The sequence below is a fragment of the Pezoporus flaviventris genome, unplaced genomic scaffold (assembly GCF_033815535.1).
Source record: "Pezoporus flaviventris isolate CSIRO_AGI_PZ_B2104156 unplaced genomic scaffold, CSIRO_AGI_Pfla_v1 ptg000193l, whole genome shotgun sequence".
Classification (NCBI taxonomy): Eukaryota; Metazoa; Chordata; class Aves; order Psittaciformes; family Psittacidae; genus Pezoporus; species Pezoporus flaviventris.
Window position 1 is genome coordinate 437,597 of NW_026892741.1, and position 20,587 is coordinate 458,183.

General features: G+C 45.1%; 1 protein-coding gene across 5 annotated transcripts in view; it reads left to right on the plus strand.

Moving 5' to 3' along the window:
- The window catches only part of LOC133262198 (SET-binding protein-like), a 52,792-nt gene that overhangs the window by 13,391 nt on the left and 18,814 nt on the right, over nucleotides 1-20,587 (plus strand). For 2 of the 5 annotated variants that reach the window (XM_061441156.1, XM_061441158.1), the window contains exons 2-3: nucleotides 4,707-5,328; nucleotides 5,589-7,091. In XM_061441156.1, the coding sequence (XP_061297140.1) occupies nucleotides 4,867-5,328; nucleotides 5,589-5,699 (573 nt within the window). In that variant the 5' untranslated portion in view covers nucleotides 4,707-4,866 and the 3' untranslated portion in view covers nucleotides 5,700-7,091. Of the gene's footprint in view, nucleotides 1-2,959; nucleotides 3,062-4,706; nucleotides 5,329-5,588; nucleotides 7,092-11,853; nucleotides 12,897-20,587 lie in introns of those variants that run through there. The other 3 variants (XM_061441159.1, XM_061441160.1, XM_061441157.1) reach the window with 3 other exon arrangements.

The following is a 20,587-nucleotide window of genomic DNA, read 5'->3' on the forward strand; positions in this document are numbered from 1 at the left end:
TCAAGGACTTTCTCAGTCTCATGCTCTGCCAGGGAGGAGGGGTAGCTGGGAGGAAGCAGAGACAGGACACCTGACCCAAACTATCCAAAGGGGTATTCCATACCACAGCAAGTCATGCCCAGGATGTAGAACTGGGGGAAGTCATCCAGAAGACCCAGACTGCTGCTTGGGTCGGGCTGGGTATTGGCCTGCAGGTGGTGAGAAATTGTATTCTCTCCCCTTATTATTTCCCTTATCATTATTATTATTATTGGTAGCAGTAGTAGTTTTGTATTATACCTTAGTTACGGAACCGTTCTTATCTAAACCTGTGGGATTTACATTCTTTTGATTCTCTTCCCCATCCCTCCAGGAGTGGGGGGAGGAAGAAGGGAGGGGGAGTGAGTTGTGTGGTTCTGAGTTATTGGCTGGGCTTAAATTGTGACACACCTATTACTTATTCTCCTCAAATTTAACTTGACTGCAGGAAGCCTGCAATCAGTATCACTGTCTCCAGGAGCTTAATTTGGATGGTAAAATGCCCCTGTAGTTGATTATTGAATGGGACTTGATGCTGGTAAGCCTGGGAGGTCAGTTTGGGTGAGCACTTAAAAGTCTAGACATCCCCCATCTCTCAGGTTTTTAAAATAGAACTTGAGGTCTCCTGGAAAATCCATTTCCTCCCCAGATTTCTAGGTCTGCACATTGCCAGCTAAGGCAGAAGAGCTGCTGGAGGAAAAATATTCATTGCCATGCTTTCAATGTTTCTGTTTACAGGTAGTCTGAAGAGTGGAGATGGGGAGGTTTCTAAAAGAGGTTACACATTCAGAAGCCTGAAGTGAGGTTTCCTAATTAGTCAAAGCACAGTTAGCCTGCCCAAATGAGGAAGACAGGTATAATGTCCCTGCAACCAAGTCATTTAACAACCCTGGAGGAGAGTAAGGAGATACCTAAAACAATGACCCAGGTAATTCTGCCTGGCATTTGAGCACAGGGTTCTTTGTTGCTATCTGTGGGTCTCATGACATCATCTGCAGGCTCTTAACATAACAGGTGGCCATTATTAGAAAGTGAGCTTTTAAGGTGAATTTGGTATGAACTCACCTGACAATGGTGTAATGCAATGATTTCATTAATTTGTTGCTTGTTTCTACTGACCTGGAAGCACATGGCTAAGCAGGGATGAATGTTTGGGCATTGTGACCCAGATGTCTGAGTCTGAGTCTGAGATCCACAACCAAACTTTGGAGCAGAAACCTGGCTTTTTATTCGCCCTTCATAAAATATTACCCAATGACTCAAAACCTGAAAGACCTTTCCCAACTCAGAGCCATGAATTTTATTTCAGCTCCCATTCAAGGTAGGGTCTCAAGCAGGTTGGTTCATTGTGCCAGTGCCTGTGGTCTCTTCCCTACACTCTTGGTGGCTACTGTCTCATCCTGCTGCCCTGCTTCCTGAGCTAGATGCTGCTGCTAGAAGCCTTCTCTTTTCTACCAGCAGTAAGAGAGGTTAAAAGCTTGTGGGTACAGGCCAGCACAGACTGTCCATTGTATATGCATGCATACTAGAGCAGTAACTCCCTGGAATGCTGCACCACAGAGCTTTTACCACCTCATGTTTGTCTTGCAGCCTAGGAGTGTGTGTACAATGCATCCTGGGTTCAGCAGGAGCAGTCATTTTTCTCCTTCTTAGTAGCTGGTGCAATGCTGTGCTTTTGATTCTCAGCCTGGAAACAGTGCTGATAACAACATTTTTAGTTGCTGCTAAATAATGCTTACTCTGACCAAGGACTTCTTGAGTCTCATGCTCTGCCAGGGAGGAGGAGAAGCCAGGAGGAAGCAGAAACAGGACACCTGACCCAAACTAGCCAAATTCCATATCACAGCAAGTAATGCCCAGTATGTAAACTGTGGGTAGGGGGAGGAAGAAGGATGGTGGGAAGGGAGCGAGCAGCTGCGTGGTTCTGAGTTACCAGCTGGGCTTAAACCATGACACTCTCCAAGGAGATTAACAATGCAAAATGGTAGATAAATAGGACCATTTTTTTTATTTGACCAGTTGGAAGAGAAAGGTAACCCTTACTCCTATCATCTCCATAGGCACAAAGGAGAGGCAAGGCCCAAGGTTGGTCAATTATGTGGAGCAGTTCCTTGCAACTGGGTGGCTTTAATGTACTAATTGTGTTAGCAATTAGCAGCTACCCCATGGTAAACACTTGGGTTCAAAACTATGTAAGGACATTAATTCATCCACCCTATAATGGGTTTGGGTGAGGTAAGCTTAATCCTTGTTTTATAGGTGGTGAAAGGGAGAGATTTGCTGATCACAGGGTGAGTCAAGGTAGGCATGCAGGTGATCTTAGGTCTGTTAGTTCTTCAAGATCACCTTAAGTGAGACCACTGGCAACAGCTATAGGAAATGAATCTTTTCTCTATTGTCAGAAGTTGTGCAAATTAAGCATAAGTGTTTTTTATGATGTACTTCTATCTACTATGAGATACAGAAATCATCTCTAAGGCCAAATGGCAGTTCAGGCTCTATGATGGTTCTCCCCCCTTTTCTTTTTGTTTGTTTTGTTTCTGGTTGTGCTGTGCTGTCAGCTTGTGCTATTTATGAGATCTTTATTTGAATTTGTGTCTGCTGGGGCCTGGGTGGAGGTCACCCAGTGATTTCATGGAGCTTTAAAATGCTTAGGACTTTATTAATGGCCCTATGTGCTAGGATAAGGCCATACTCCAGTGGACATGTGGATATATAACTAATAAAAAGTGCTTATTATTCATTCTTCTTGAATTTTAAGTTCATGCAAGATATTTTTAAAAAGCAGCAAGAAGCCAGTGGTATAAGGTTATGTGCTTTTTCTTGGTAAGCTGTGCTTTAAAGAGGTCTATGGTGGTAATGCTGTTGTGTAGCAGAGCTAATCTAGCAGGGAGCTACAGCTGAAAGAGTAGGTCTGAACCCCCAGCACTTACTCCTGATAGTGCCTTCTTGTTTTCTTTGTCTGCCAGAAGTGATACTCCTCTGACTCACCAGGGAGTTGTTTCTGCTGAAGTAGCAGAAAAGATCTTTTCTTCTCTCTGAGGTACTGCTCTACTAATTTTGTCTTGCCATGTGGCTATACGTGGGATTTTAGGGAGCATGTATGAAAGTGTTAGCGTAAGAACTGACACATAACCACCGGAATGGTTATATGAGGTGCTTTATTGAAGCACTGGGAAACCAGGGGCACGCGCCCAAATCTGGCTTCAACCCCGTTACATCGCGCTCGCAATTTATACACTAAAAATGTCGTCACTAATACATATTCAACACAGATTATATCACTGACTAATACTTATGCATTAAGGATCGCCACATCAGTCTATTACGACATCAGCCTCTTTTGCGCTTGCACAGCCCCCCCCCTCTGGTGGTCGTCCTGATGAAGTAAGGAGTCTTCCTCGGATGAAGTAAGAACTCTTCCTCAGGTTGTCCTGTTCACTTTTCTGTTCCTTGGACATGTCCCAATCATTATCTGGACGCCAGCATTCTCTTATTTTCACTTGACTACTCCTGGTACCTTCGTGAGTTCTGCTTCGGTAGAGTTTCACAATACTCCCCTAAATCCACCCATATACAGTTCCCCATATATGGCTATGTTAATTGCTTATCATTATAGCTACCATTGTAATATTTAGTTATAAAGTAACTAAGATACACAATAGCAGAATTTCAACTTGTTCTTAATACAAAAGAAACCCTCTACTGATTAACAGATTTTCAAATATAATCATCTTTTCTCTTTGTACTATTGTTTCAACACACAATTTCACCTATTACTAACAAAAGCACCTCAACACCTTTAAAACACAGTGTTATTTTTTAACCAAATGTTTAGTATTTGGTTTTCTTTGTCTAATGACATAGAATGGTGATACATCTTTTGCCTCAGTTGAACATTCAGCAGCTTCTCCCATTAACTTTGGCTGAGACTTTGTAAGGTCCTGAATATGTTTCCATCTCAAAGGGTTCAATCTATGATCTTTTAAAGAAAGCTGACATTTGAAAGGATGAGAGCACAGTCTGCTTCAGTCAGCCCTTGCCAAAGAGCAGTAGTACCCAAGGGCATGAAGAACTCTGGAAAGCACTGAGGTTTAGCTTTCTTCCATTGCTTTCAATACTCAGGTCTCTAATACGCCCTACAAGAGACCCAGGTGGAGACTCCTGCAGTTCCAGCATCCCAGGGAGCATCTCGGGCTTGAATCTCTGCTGCCTGATTCATAGGGCAATACCATGTTTTCTGTACTCTGATGACTGTGTTAATGTTTAACCTGAGGCAAGTGTCTGCTTCTATTTTTTTATTATTTTTTTTCTCCCTCTAAAAAACCCTGACAGCAAGTACTTTGAAGTAACAAGGGGGTTCATGGCTATAGAGAGCTTGTTGCCCCCTCATATATTTCCACAAGTCTTGAGTGGAAGGCTTTTATATTTATATACCATTATTTGGGTTTTTTGGATATCCATTTTTGTCAATTTAGCAATACATGTGGCTCTTGTTCATTGCTTTGCGGTACTAGATCCAGCCCTCAGAAATGCTGGCCAGCCTTGCCTCTCATTTTGCTTCAAGAAAGGCCCTTGAGATGCTGCAGGGGAAGCCCAAGTGTGCTCTGTTTTAGTCATTTCCACACTCATGTTTGATATGTGTGTGCATGCTAACTTCCTTTTTTTCTTCTACTTTATTTTGACAGTGGAAAATTTGGTCTCTTCTGAGAAACTTGCAGCTTCTGGACATTGAATTTGGTGGACAGTTACCATTTGTTCCCTGGGATTGTACCTGCTCTTGCTCTCCTCATCCCCTCCCACACTCCCCTTCCCTCTGATAAAACTCCAGGGCATTGCAGTATTGCTATGGAGCCCAGGGAGACTTTGGGCAGCTCCTGGCAAAGGGGAGGTGTAGCAGACTTTCTGCCAACTGCTGTGGTCTCTGTGAAGCCTCCACTTACCGCCAGCTGTGTAGAGGAGATGATGCTGCCTGCGGCGGGCTCGGGGAAAGGGATTCTGGTAAGCAGTGAGAGGCTGGAGCCCAAGGAAGAGGATGGTTCTGGGAGAGATATGGATTCCAGTTCCAATGCAGACAGTGAGAAATGGGTGGCGGGAGATGGCCTAGAGGAGCAGGAATTTTCCATCAAGGAAGCTAACTTCACGGAGGGGAGTTTAAAACTAAAGATCCAGACCACTAAGAGAGCTAAGAAGCCCCCAAAGAACTTGGAGAACTATATTTGCCCTCCTGAGATCAAAATCACCATCAAGCAATCTGGGAAAAATAGCAAAACAGCTAAAGAGGAGGACAGATCCCACTCAAGAAAGAAGGTAAGTCCTATTCTTTCCTATTCTATCCCTTTCTGCTGAAAGCAGAGGGAGAGGGTAGGATTAAACCTGCTCAGTTTGTGTCTGAGCAGAGGAGAGCAGCTGAGGCAGGAGAAGAAAAGCAAAGGCTCTGTGGGCAATTAGGTACCTGCCTCAGGATGCCGCTGGCCACATGGAGGAGAGCTGAGATGACAGAGGACTTCCTTCTTTTTTTTTTTTTATTTTTTTTTTCCTTTAATGTGTTAATTCTCATCATCTTTCAGATGTGGAAGTGCAAATCCCAGCTGCTGGTAAACAAATTCTTCAAGGAGCATGGTCAGGGATTTGCATCCTCTCTGCTCCCCCCCCCCAAATTGCAATGGAGTCTGACATAAGTTATTCACCCCAACACCCCTTTCATTCTCCCTTCCCTGCCAGCCCATCCCGTGGTCAGCCTTTGGCTGTAAAGATTTGAAGGTAAAGGCCAGTGCATCAGCCTAGGAAAGGGCCAAACCTTAAATGAGTGGGGCTAGCAGCATCCAAAAGGCTATGACTGAAATATATGCTGAATGCTGACAGGCAGCAGAATAGAGGTAGACAAGGGCCAAATTCCTGTTTTCTCCTCTAATTGAGAAAATAGTTTTAGTGGTATTCAGGCAGGCTGCAAATCATAACTCTGAGAATGTCATCTAGCTGGGGAGGGGAAGGAGGGGAGGACCTAAGTGGAAGCTCCAATCCCACTAAACCTGTTTCCGCAAACTTTGCACTTACACTCCTGAAAATCCCTGGAGCCTGGTGCTTACATTTTGCTTGTTCATTTTTCCCATGCAATTGCCACATAAAAATATCCCCCCTCTGAACTCAAAATGTCTCCCAAGCAGAATTTGCCCCATTCCTGATGTTTTTGTGGCCACAGAAGTCTTGCTTTGCAAGTCTAGCTTCTTGCATGAAGGTACTATCATGTAAAATCTGGGTGTTGTGAGGATACAGCTATCATCTGCTGGTCAGGAGGTGAATGAGCTGTTTCAGCAGATAGTGTGGATGAGATTTGATAGTGTGTCAGTAAAACATGACAACTACTCAACCCTCAAGTATGTCTGCTTGTAGTGTGGAGAATACTCAGCTGTGTTACAAGCCTGACTGATGCAGGATGCCTGTGTGCTCAGGCAGGGCTGTTACAGTCACTGTGAAAGCAAAGGGAGAGAAATTGTGTTTGTCTGGTGCATCAGAGGTCAGCTGCGCTGTGTCCTGCCTTGGCCCAGTCCTCTAGCATCCCTTGCTTGCTCTTGGATGTGGGTCGAAGGCTCCAGTGCACTTGGGAGAAGGAAATCCCAGCCTGATGTGACCAAAAGCAGTTAGTTGATCTTTCACACTCTGTTATCTTCCTCCAAGGGGTGATTTAATCCTGGATATCCCCTCTGCCTTAAGCTTTCTGCCTCCCTTTTCCCCAAATACTCCTGCTAAAGCTGATAATGTACTGGGAAGGTTTCAATTAACATAATTTCCTTCTTACTTAGAAATCCCTGGTTAAATAAGGAGCTGAGGGAGAAGGGGAAGAAAGACATAAAGAGAAGCAGTTCCTTGAGCCAAAAAACAGCATGAGGGTCAGCAGAGTTTCTTTTGCTTCTATATGCTTATGTCATAAAACTTGGAGACTGGCTTATAAAATGTTTTCTGGAGAATGTCATAGCTGCGTAACCTTAAATCTTAACCTAACAATAGCGTGTGTGCCTTTAACATAGTAGAATAAGCCAAACTGCTCTAACTTACTAACGAGTAGAGAGAAAGGAATGTTTGGCTGATGGGGGAAGGAACATAACGGGACTGATAACTAAGGAGACAGTAAATAAGACCAAGGATACCAGCCTTCAAGATAGCAGAGTGGTGCCCAACATGGAGTGAGACTGGAACAGAACAGAAGCAAGAACATACCAACTGCTAACTCGGCACTAGGACCTTGCAAGTGTGCACAAACACTGAGGTCATTCAGTAAACACAGTGAGGAAGACTGTCGAGGACCACCAAAGGCCTCCACTCAGCAAGAAAGTACATGTGTAATTAGGATGCAAATATAACTTTTTTCCTGGAAAAGCTATGAATATGCATGTGTATGCTAAATAAATAGCCACTGTTGGCAAATATTGGGCATGCTCACCTTTGCGAAATGATTTGTGTGTGTGCACCCAGTGCTGCAGTAAAGAATGCCTTCTTTCTAAAACTCCAAATTGAGTCTTAGAGAGTTTCTCCAACTGACTTCTGTGGTAACAATTTGGTGCCCAAACAGGGACAACCTGCCATGTTTTCCGTGGATCTGGGGAGTCTCTGGGACCTTCATGCTGGCAATCAGGGGAGTTTCCCTGAAAGGAACCACAGCTACCCAGACCGACTCGGGACCTCGGTAAGACCCTGATTTTATTTATTTGAAAAGGCATTCTTTCTGGTTCCTTTCCACGTAAGGCACAGGGGATGCTTTGCACAGTGGGTAAAAGGTAGTTTGGTTTTGGTCAACCAGACTTTGGTATTTGGTGGAGGTCAGGATCATGGGTGCCACTGCCTCCAAAGGGGGGATCCTGAAAAAGTCCCCACTGGGTTGCATTTTGCAACAGTCTGGAATCTGGGTGGAGGTCAGGACCACTGCCTCCATAGGGGGTTTTGAAGAAATCCCCATTGGGTTGCATTTTGCAACACTGGATACAAATCAGTGAACCCCTGAGTGGCTTGGTCACCTGGGAGATTTTCAAACAAAGTGGTGGACCCCTGGGTGGTTCAGTTACTCGGGACACTCTGGTAAAACACTGTAATCAATGGTGGTTGTTATCCTTGAGATGAAAAGGAAAGTGGAATGAAGTAGCTTATGAGGAAATGTTTTTCACTTTGAGATTTCGTCTGGAATGGCAAAAGGATTGTAGTTTTAATTTTGCACCCCAGGACCTGTTAGTATTGTCCTTGGAGAAAAATTTGCTTAAACGCTGTTGCTCTTTGTGCAGCATAGGATAGTTATGCACTAAGCATTTGATGAATGCAGAGGAGGATTTGGATTTGATGGTAGCCCCCTGGAGAAAGGGGTATTGTGAATAATGGGGCTGAAGGTTCTGACAATGAGAATCAAGCACAAGCCCTGGAGATATTAGAGGGGGCTGAAGGATTTTGCCCTACAGCAGGGCAAACTAGGGGAAAACAAGGGGAAACTGTCACTGCACCTTTAAGACAAGCTGTGGGCAATGATGGTCTGGTCATGATAAAGATTCCCTTTACCATTATAGATTAGAATATTTGGAAACAAGTGGTGGGTAATTATGCATCATGCTTTTGAGAATGTTGACAGGAATACGATTATTTGTACAGCTCGGACCACAGTAGAGCAACAAATAAGAGCAGGCACACTGGCAGGTATAGTGAATCTTCAGGTACCTAACCGTGATCCTAACTGGGACCCTAATCAGGACCAGGGCAGTGTCATGGTTTAAGCCCAAACGTATCTCAGAAAACCATGCAGTCTCTCTCTCACTCCCCCCCCCTTCCTATCCCCACTCCCGGAGGGATGGGGAGGAGAATTGAAAGGATGTAACTCCCACGGGTTGAGATAAGAACAGTTCAGTAACTAAGGTATAACACAAACCACTACTGCTGCCACCAATAATAATAATGATAAGGGAAATAACAAGGGAAGAAAACACATCCGCTCACCAGCCACGGACTGATACCCAGTCCAACCTAGCAGTGATTTAGCCCTTCCAGGTAACTGCCCCCAGTTCTACATCCTGGGCATGGCGTGCTGTGGTATGGAATACCTCTTTGGCTAGTTTGGGTCAGGTGTCCTGTCTCTGCTTCTTCCCAGCTTCCCCTCCTCCCTGGCAGAGCATGAGACTCACAAAGTCCTTGGTCAGACTAAACATTACTTAGCAACAACTAAAAACACTGGTGTTATCAGCGCTGTTCCCAGGCAGAAAGTCAAAACACAATGCTGCACCAGCTACTAAGAAGGAGACAAATGACTGCTACTGCTGAACCCAGGATGGTATCCACCCCTTATGCCATACCATTCATGTCATGCTCAGATTCCACATTTTTGATATCGCATCACTCTTACATATATACATCCACACACCCACAAAGAGAGAATCATTCCTTAGCGCAAGGACCAATCCCTATAAAGCTGCTGAGTCCATCCGGTCCATGATGTCAGTCTCCATCTCTTGTAACAGTCTTTCAGAGCAGGAGAGAGAGTGTGATGTAGTCAATCTGCCAGGCCTCCCAATATTTGTAGTTCAGCCGTCGTCCTCCATACCATAGAGACTTTAACTGCTTGGCTTGCTTAATTGCAGCACGTTTCAAACTCGTGAATAACCTGAGCAATAGCGTCCATTACTAAGTCCACCCCTCGATCATGAGTCCATCTGTATGTTGCATCTCTGCCCTATTGGCCTGAAGTGTCATGAGCCCACCAAGCTCAAAATAATTCACCCTCCCCTTCAACAGTTTCTGCAACTTGTCTTTGGGGACTCCATACAGGTGCCTTCCATCTCTGATGCTTCCAAAGCACTGGAGGGCCCAGTGGGCTAGATATTTGCCCATACTGTCCCACACACCCTGCCACTCATGACTGTCCAACCTTGGGGAAAATCTCTTGGTCCTCCTATATTGTCGTCTAACCCTAGAGAAGACCCAAATCTGACTCTGCTTAACTTTTGAGATCAGATGAAATGGTTGTGGGTAAAACACATTCTGTATGTGTGCCAACATGGTGATCCCCATCACAATCAGCAGGCAGGTCTCAAGGATACCCAAAGGCCATTGTCCTGGGTTCAGCAGTAGCAGTCATGTTTTTCCTTTGTGCTAGCTGGTGCAGTGCTGTGTTTTGACTTCTAGCTTGAGAACAGTGTTGGTGAAGCCGATGTTTTCGGTTGTTGCTAAGTGATGTTTACCCTGACCAAGGACTCTGTGAGGCTCATGCTCTGCCAGGGAGGAGAGGAAGCTGTGAGGAAGCAGAGACGGGGCGCCTGACCCGGGCTAGCCGGGGAGGTATTCTATACCACAGCACGTCATGCCCGGGGTGGGGGGGTAACTGGGAGTTACCCGGAAGGACAGGGGCTTCCAGGTGGAACTCGCTTTCTTGGCCGGTGGTATCGTATTCTCTTCCCTTGTTATTTTCCCTTATCATTGTTTTAGCTGATAGTAGCGGTGGTGATTTGTTGCTGGACTGTTCTTGTCTCAACCCGTAGGAGTTCTACATCCTGGGCATTATGTGCTGTGGTGTGGAATACCTCTTTGGTTAGTTTGGGTCAGGTGTCCTGTCTCTGCTTCCTCCCGGCTTCCCCTCCTCCCTGGCAGAGCATGAGACTCATAAAGTCCTTGGTCAGACTAAACATTACTTAGCAACAGCTAAAAACATTGGTGTTATCAGTGCTGTTCCCAGGCCGAAAGTCAAAACCACATCACTGCACCAGGTACTAAGAAGGGGACAAATGACTGCTACTGCTGAACCCAGGACAGGCAGGCAGGCTTTGAAACAGTATCAGAGGTGGATTTTATTCAGTATTAGGAATGTGGTCCCCAAGGCAGTGAACTGGTCTAAGTTATATGAAATAAAGCAAGATATAAATGAATCACCTTTTGGATTCATGGAAAGATTAAAATAGGTGATGCATAAATATACTACTACTGATCCTGAATTGAAGGAAGGAAGGAAAGGACCATTATGAGTTGGGAAAGATAATGAATGTGGCCTGGGAGATCTGTCGCAATTGGACCACCATTGCTCTGGTGCAAGTTCCCTGAAATGGTTCTAATGGTGGTGGGAAGGGTTTCGAGTCCCTGATTATTAATATATATATTAATAATATAATTAATATAATACAATATTGTGTATTGTGGGTTATAGTGTGTCAGGTTTCAACTAGGAATATCTTATAGGATATGTGGGGGCATAAAATAAGCTCCAGAGTAAACTTGGACTGTTTAGGGGGAAAAAAAAAAAAGAAAATATTGTTGTCTGTAACTCTCACCCAGGAAAGCAGGAAAGGGGAGAGCAGCCTGAGAGGAAAGGGTCGGAAAGAAGGATTACATAGAAAGGTTTGTGAACAGACTCCACTGGAAGTGAGAATGCCTTCAAAATCAAAATAAACACTGGAGATTTATTGTAATGTCAGGAGAGTCAGAGAGAATGATTACTTGAGATGAAGATTGAGGAGGACTGGGGGAAGTTTCGAATCCCTCCCCAGCAGAACCCCTGGCTACAGTTAGGTTGGGGAATGATAAGATAAAATTTCTTGTAGAAACAGAACATGCTTATTCTGTTATAAGTACTTGTAACGAGTAATTAAGCAAACAAACAGCTTCAGGCATTGGTGCCACAGGGTGGACAGGAACCCGGCCCTTCTTTAAAATTTTAAAATTGTCTAACAGATGTTGGCCCATCAATTTCTTTGCATGCCTGAGTACCCCATGCTGTTATTGGATATTACATGCATAAGTTAGGTTTAAAGAAAGAAAATTGAGCTACATGTTCCTGATGAAAAGGCTGTGGAGACATGAGTTTTTATGTTACAGAAACCAGCCACTGAGCCAGATATACCATAAGAAGTGGAGAATACATCCCACAAGTATGGGCTGCTGGAGCACCAGGAAGATCATGAAGCAAGAAAAGGACTAGAGACTCCAATAGAAAAATTTATCAAATACTTGGTGACAAAAATGGACTAACAACCATTCTGGAACAGAAAAGTAGACACTGGCTTTCCCCAGGCAGGCTGTTAAAACATCAGGCTGTGCTTTTAGAACAAGAGGATGTAGAATTGAAAGTGACTAACCTTTTGAACCCAGCAGTGGTTTTTGACAAGTGATCCAGAAGCGGGAGAGCTGTCTCACAACTGTTTGAAAACTATTGAGCAGGTGTATTTCAGTCATACTGACCTGCAAGATACATCCCTGAAGGATGTGGTTTGAGAACTGTTTATGGACAGCAGCAGCTTTATGAAAATGGAAACCAGAAAGCAGGATACGCTGTGGTAACCAAACATAAGATAATAGATGCTAAAGCCCTGCATTCCTTCCCCCCCCCCCCAACACATCAGCACAGAAAACCAAGCTGATGGTGCTACTCAGACTTCTGGAATTGTCAGAAAGTCAAAATTTGCTTTTAAGGCACATCAGTTTGATAACACTCCAGTGAATATTGGTGATCACGTTGCTGACAAAGCAGCCAAAGAAACTGTGGGTGTGGACCTTTTATTAATATTGCCGCATAAGTATCAGTGCTTGAATAATGAAGTTCCAAGTTATCAAACAGAGGATGAGAAATTACCTAGTCTATTAAGATCCAAGAAGCATGATGAAGGATGGTGGGTTATACCAAACAGGCAAGTAATAATTGCCCAGCCTCTTATGAGAAGAAAACCACCAGGCAACTCATGGGGGAACAGAATCAATGACTGAGGCTTTAAAGCTCCAAGTTCTGAGTATGCAAATGGCTGGAACTATAGAAGTGTTACAAAGAAGTGTGAACCTTGTTTACAATGCTAAGAGACCCCCACCTGGAACAACAAAGGCAGCTGTCCAGAAGACTATTGGCAAGTGGTTTTTACAAAATTGCCACAGCACAATGGGCTCAAATATATGTATATATTGGTACTAACAGATATGTTTTCTGGTTGGCTGGAGGCTTTCCCTTGTTGCACCAATATGGCTCGTGAAGTAGTAAAACATTTATTAAATCAAATAATACCCTGATATGGTGTACCAGCAGGCTTGTCCTCAGGTCTGCATTTTGTTGCAGTAGTTAGGAAGGTGGGAGAGTGTTTGGGAATCAAGTGGGATCTGCATACCCTATATAGACCTCAGGCTAGTGGGAAGTGGAATGGATGAATCAGATACTCGAGTTACAATTAAAATATGTCAAGAAACTTCTTTAACTTGCTTATAAGCCTTACCAATTGCTTTGGTAGGATACAAATACATCCAGGAAGGAATCACGTGAATCCATATGAACTGATGTATGGGTGGCCTTACCAACTGCCTTTTGTTCCTGGTGATATTTTTTTGCAGGGAAAACAGGATCTCTGACAATACCTAGTGGCACTGGGTAAAACTCTGATTCAGAGAAAACTCCAGGAACAAACTTGCCAACAAAGTTTTCAAGTTGACAAGCAGGTATTCTTTATTGCAGTGCTGGGAGACACGGGGGATAGCTCCCTCTGACGTGTGTCTCTGTCTTGCTACACAAGCCGTCCTTATATAGTCCCTGGGCATACATACATATTCATGAGGCTACGTATGGATTACATCATTTTGCAGAAAGTTCCCTGCATGCGTACAGAATTGTGGTGCTGGTCTCTGAGGGTTGTTTACTTCTTCCAACAATCTTCATCACTTCTGGCAGCCTTTGAAGCACACATGGTGGATGCTTATACCAGCTTAATTGGTTCATTAGCACCAGAGACATAATAATCCTCCTATCCTCCTACCCATCCTGGACACCTGCCATTCCCAGATACTCCTTATCCTTGCATCCTGTTCTAGACTGTTTTTCTTAAAACTACGTCAACTCTAACAATTTATCTTGTACAAGAATTCTCAGTATGTTCTCTAGCTGTACTCTACTTTTTTTTCTATGTATCATGGACCTCAGTAATTTTCCATTGCTACTGTTACAAAACCATCAAACTTAACATTACTTAAAACTGATTCCAAAGGTTTCTATATTCCATGTTGTGATTTTGTGCTCCCCCCTTGTCTCAACTCTTAACTCTGGTAATATCTTGTTAGGACATTACCCAGACTCTAGCTGGACAATGCAAATCTGGACTAAGGGACCACAAACTGTCAATTGGAATGCTCCAGAAGGGAAAGGGTGGTATTGATTGTGTAATAATACTGCTAGAAGGGCCCTTCCCCCCAGTATGGACTGGAAAATTGTCGTGGTTTAAACCCAGCCAGGCAACTTGTTCACTCACTCCCAGTGAGTGGTGGTGGGCTGACAAAAATTGAGCCCCTCCCCCCCCCCCCACCGGGGCTCTCCCCTTCCGTGCTCCTGGAGGAACGGGGAGGAGGATCGAAAGGGCGCAACTTCTATGGGTTGAGACAAGAACAGTCCAGCAACCAATGTACAACACAAATCACCACTGCTACTACCAACTACAACAATGATAAGAGAAAATAACAAGGGAAGAGAATACAATACCACCAGCCAAGAAATGAGTCCCACCCGGAAGCCCGTGTCCTTCCGGGTAACTCCCAGTTACCCCCCACCCCGGCCATGACGTGCTGTGGTATGGAATACCTCCTTGGCTAGCCTGGGTCAGGCGCCCTGTCTCTGCTTCCTCACAGCTTCCCCTCCTCCCTGGCAGAGCATGAGCCTCACAAAGTCCTTGGTCAGGGTAAACATCACTTAGCAACAACCGAAAACATCGGTTTCACCAACGTTGTTCCCAGGCTGGAAGTCAAAACACAGCACTGCACCAGCTAACACAAAGGAGAAACATGACTGCTACTGCTGAACCCAGGACATTATCCACCCCTTATTCCATACCATTCACGTCATGCTCAGATCCCACATTTTCAATACACCATCGCTCTCCCACATATATACATCCATATACATACAGACCAAGAGAAAAAGATCATTTTCTTAGTGCATGGACCAATCCCTATAATGCTGCCGAGTCCATTCGGTCCATGATGTCAGGTTCCACCTCTGGTAACAATCTTTCAGGGCAGGAAAGGCTGTGTGCAGTATTGGATCGTTGCCTGCTGATGCTGGTCGTTCCTTTACTGCGGAACTCATCTGGTTCTATCAAAGTTCATTCTCTGTTGGGATGATAGTTGGAGGGAAGTCAGGGCCAGTCGCTGGTGACCTGAAGACATCTAGTTGATGGGCTATAAAAGTATTACACAGCAGGCAACAGCATACAATTGAGTTCACTGGCTGTTTTCCCCTAAAATCAAATCCCCTTGAGGTATACATCAGACTTCCCCATCTTCCCGCATTACCCACCAAGTATATCCAGGTCCCTGAGAAAAAGCAATCCCACGAGTGGGTTTGCCTTTACCTGAAGCAGGAATAACCCAGACTGTCTTCCCCAACAAATTCTTCATATGCACCACGGGAACTTTGTCCCCCTCTACAATATGTAAAAGTTCTGACTGGGCTTGGCTGGGCCGGCCCTGTTGGCAGATCCTCTGGTGTTGACCAACCAGGTGGCCTTTGGTAAGTGTGTATCCCAATGCTTGAAAGTTCCCCCACCCATTGCTCTCAGTGTAGTTTTTAACAGCCCATTGTACCATTCAATTTTCCCAGAGGCTGGTGCATGGTAGGGGATGTGATATACCCACTCAATGCCATGCTCTTTGGCCCAAATATCTATAAGGTTATTCCGGAAATGAGTCCCATTGTCTGACTCAATTCTCTCTGGGGTGCCGTGTCGCCACAAAATCTGTTTCTCAAGGCCCAGGATAGTGTTCCGGGCAGTGGCATGGGGCACAGCCTGTGTTTCCAGCCACCTGGTGGTTGCTTCCACCATGGTAAGCACATGGCGCTTGCCTTGGCGGGTTGGTGGCAGTGTGATATAGTCAATCTGCCAGGCCTCCCCATATTTATACTTCAGCCATCGTCCTCCATACCAAAGAGGCTTTAACCGCTTGGCTTGTTTAATTGCAGCACATGTTTCACACTCATGAATAACCTGGGCAATAGTGTCCATTGTTAAGTCCACCCCTCGGTCACGGGCCCATCTATATGTTGCATCTCTGCCCTGATGGCCTGAAGTGTCATGGGCCCACCGGGCCAAAAATAATTCACCTTTATGTTGCCAATCTAAGACCATCTGAGCCACTTCAATCTTAGCCGCTTTATCCACTTGTTGGTTGTTCTGGTGTTCCTCAGTGGCCTGACTCTTGGGTACATGGGCATCTACATGACGTAACTTTACCACCGGTTCTGCACCCGGGCAGCAATATCTTTCTACAGTGCAGCAGCCCAAATGGATTTACCTCTGCGTTGCCAGTTGCTCTGCTTCCATTGTTTCAACCACCCCCACAGGGCATTTGCCACCATCCATGAGTCAGTATAGAGATAAAGTACTGGCCACTTTTCTCGTTCAGCAATGTCCAGGGCCAGCTGGATGGCTTTCACCTCGGCAAATTGACTCAATTCACCCTCTCCGTCAGCAGTTTCTGCAACTTGTCGTCCAGGACTCCATACAGCTGCCTTCCATCTCCGATGCTTTCCCACAATACGGCAAGAGCCATCAGTAAACAAGGCATACTGCTTTTCACTTTCTGACAGTTTATTATATGGTGGGGCCTCTTCAGCACGCACCGCCTCCTCCTTTGGTGACATTCCGAAATCTTTGCCCTCTGGCCAGTCCATGATGACTTCTAGAATGCCTGGACGACTGGGATTTCCTATTTGAGTTCATTGTGTAATTAGTGCATCCCATTTACTCCATGTAGCATCAGTTGCATGATGTGTAGAGGAGACCCTGCCTTTGAACATCCAGCCCAGCACGGGCAACCAGGGTGCCAGGAGGAGCTGTGCTTCAGTGCCAATCACTTCCGAAGCAGCTCGAACCCCTTCATAGGCTGCCAGTATCTCTTTCTCAGTTGGGGTATAGCTGGCCTCAGATCCTTTATATCCCCGACTCCGAAAGCCGAGGGGTTGACCTCGAGTCTCCCCTGGAGCTTTCTGCCAGAGGCTCCAGGTAGGACCGTTCTCCCCAGCTGCAGTGTACAGTACATTTTTTACATCTGGCCCAGTCCGGACTGGTCCAAGGGCTACTGCATGAACTATCTCGCGTTTAATTTGCTCAAAGGCTTGTTGTTGCTCAGGGCCCCATTTAAAATCATTCTTTTTCTGGGTCACATGATAGAGAGGGCTTACAATCGAACTGTAATTTGGGATGTGCATTCTCCAGAACCCCACTGCACCCAAGAAAGCTTGCGTTTCCTTCTTATTAGTTGATGGAGGCATTGCTGTTATCTTGTTGATCACATCTGTGGGGATCTGTCTACGTCCATCTTGCCAGTTTATTCCCAAAAATTGAATCTCCTGTGCAGGTCCCTTGACCTTACTCCGTTTTATGGCAAAACCGGCTTTCAGCAGGATTTGGATTACTTTCCTCCCTTTCTCAAAGACTTCTTCCGCTGTATCGCCCCACACAATGATGTCATCAATGTATTGCAGGTGTTCTGGAGCTTGCCCCTGTTCCAGTGCAGTCTGGATCAGTCCATGGCAAATGGTAGGGCTGTGTTTCCACCCCTGGGGCAGTCGGTTCCAAGTGAACTGGACACCCTTCCAAGTAAAAGCAAACTGTGGCCTTCACTCTGCTGCCAAAGGAATGGAGAAAAATGCATTGGCAGTATCAATCGTGGCATACCACTTGGCTGCCTTTGACTCTAGTTCATACTGAAGTTCTAGCATGTCCGGTACGGCAGCACTCAATGGTGGTGTGACTTCATTCAGGCCACGATAGTCTACTGTTAGTCTCCATTCTCCATTAGACTTTCGCACTGGCCATATGGGGCTATTGAAGGGTGAGCGGGTCCTGCTGATCACTCCCTGACTCTCCAGTCTACGGATCAGCTGATGGATGGGAATCAGGGAGTCTCGGTTGGTGCGATATTGCCGCCGGTGCACTGTTGTGGTCGCAATTGGCATTTGTTGTTCTTCAACTTTCAGCAACCCCACAGCAGAGGGATCTTCTGAAAGACCAGGCAAGGTGGACAGCTGCTCAATTTCCTCAGTCTCCAAAGCAGCAATACCAAAAGCCCACCGGTACCCTTTTGGGTCTTTGAAGTACCCTCTCTTGAGGTAGTCTATGCCGAGGATGCATGGAGCCTCTGGACGAGGCACAATAGGGTGCTTTTGCCATTCCATCCCAGTCAGGCTGATTTCAGCCTCCAGCACAGTCAACTCTTGGGATCCTCCTGTCACTCAGAAATATAGATGGGTTCCACCCCTTGATAGCTTGATAGCATCAGGGTACACTGTGCACCGGTATCTACTAGAGCCTTATACTTGTGTGGGACTGATGTGCCAGGCCATATGATCCACACAGACCAGTAAATCCGATTGTCCCCTACCTCCACCTGGCTGGGGGCAGGGCCCCTCTAATGGTCATCACAGTGTTGGACACTTAAGTCGTGGTAAAAGGGATTATTCTTCGTTGTCACAGGAGCTGGAGTAAAATCAGCTCTTCCACTCCATCTGGGAGTGGTGAATTCATTGTTTCTTCATCTCGCTTCACCCTTCTTGCCTCGTTTTTGCTTGTTCTCTTGCGTACAGGGGCAATCGATATTGGTACGAATTGGTCCTCTGGTTTGGCTGCAGTGATTATCACTGTGGTTTGAGTAGCAACTGTACTTGTTGCTGGGGGTGGTGCAGCTGCTGTGCTTGGAGCTGGGGTAACCGCGCTGTCTGTTGCAGTTGAAGTTTGAGCAGCTGCTGTACTTGCCGCTGGGGTAGCTGTGCTGTTCATTGCAGCCAAAGTTTGAGTAGCGACTGTTGCTTTGCCCTCAGATCCGCCAACATTCTTTTCCTTTTGAAGGTGCTGGATAGTGTTGAACAAGGCCCTGTAAGCATAGGTCAATCCCCAGCACCTTGCCATGATTTGTCCATCTCTGGTATGGCCAGAATGACCACACACCTCATTTAAGTGTTTTACTAATTCTTCTGGATTTTGCAGTTGTTCAGTAGTGAAATTCCAAAGTACTGGAGGGGCCCACTGACCTAGATACTCGCCCATACTATCCCACACACCCTGCCACTCATGGCTGTCTAGCCTCAGGGAAAATCTCTCGGTCCTCCTACATCGTTGTTTGACCCCAGACAAGACCCAAACCTGACTCTGCTTAACTCTTGAAATCAGTAGTGGGCAAAACACACTCTCTATTCGTGCTAGCATGGTGATTCCCATCACGATCAGCAAACAAGTTTCAACAGCATTAAAAGGCCATTCAAAAACTTCAAAACTCTCAAATGTAAATGGTCTGGGGGGATGACTGGGAGGGTAAAAGGATGTCTCCTTCATAGGTTGAGCACCTGAGAAGGAGAAAAAAGATGTGTAATTGCTAAGCACTTCTATTATATACCTCCTGAAGTATAAAGGTGGTGACCACACTGGGAACATAAGCCAGATCAGTTTCATGATCAATGATTCTATTGTATTACAAGTCATTATCATAAAGTACAATGAGACAAAAACCTTAGCCCAAGCCCCACACTTGAAAAACACTAATACAGCAAATACCGGATGGAAGTAAGTCACGATAAACTGAAACTGTGAGATCAAGAGGAACAACCTTGAGAGGCAATAAATCAGCATTGTGACGAGTGACTATTAATCCAGTCAGATCTGTCGTTATCTCAACCCCTCGTGACCCACGTTGGGCGCCAAAAAGAACTGTTGTGAACCCAGGACAAAAATATATGTTGGTTGGTTTATTCCCAGGTGCTATACAGGCATTACTGACTGAGGTATCCAGCTTATCTCAGGTAGTATTGGAAAACCGTATGGCCCTTGATCTGCTATTAGCTTCCCAAGGAGGTGTTTGTACAGTTATAAATACAGGCTGCTGCACATACATAGACCAGAGTGGCAGAATATCCACAGATCTAACAGAAATCTGGAAGCAGACAAAGATCTTGCATCAGGCCGTTAGAGATGATACTAACTGGGGATTTGAAGAATTATGGCATGGACTTACTTTTTGGCTATCAAATTGGATATTGTTAAAAAACTTGTTTGTGATCATTATAGTAACAATTTGTGTCTGTATCCTTGCATGATTCAGGATGCGTAATTAGGATGCAAATATTATAATTTTTTCCTGGGAAAGCTATTAATATGCATGTATATGCTAAATAAATAGCCACTATTGGCAAGTATTGGGTATGCTCACCTTTGCGAAATCATTTGTGTGTGTTCCCAGTGCTGCAATAAAGAATGCCTTCTTTCTAAAACTCCAAATTGAGTCTTAGAGAGTTTCTCTGACTGACTTTTATGGTAAGACCTGCAGCAAAAGAAGGTTTTGGCAGGAGTATATCCTATTAGTGGCCAGCAAGTTGTGTTGCATTTGGTCCCTTTAAGTCTTATGTGCTCCTTAAAGATACCTAAGAGGCAGTTGGAAGCTTTTTTTTTTATAGTAAATATGGGCTTGGTTAAATCTTCAGCATTCATCAGCATGTTCAAAACTTTGTTGTTAAGAAAAGGGAAAAAGACCTTGCTTTGCTTTGTGGGTCATCCTCAAGTGAGGCATGCTGAGGTCTGCCAGGGTTCCCTTCTGCTGG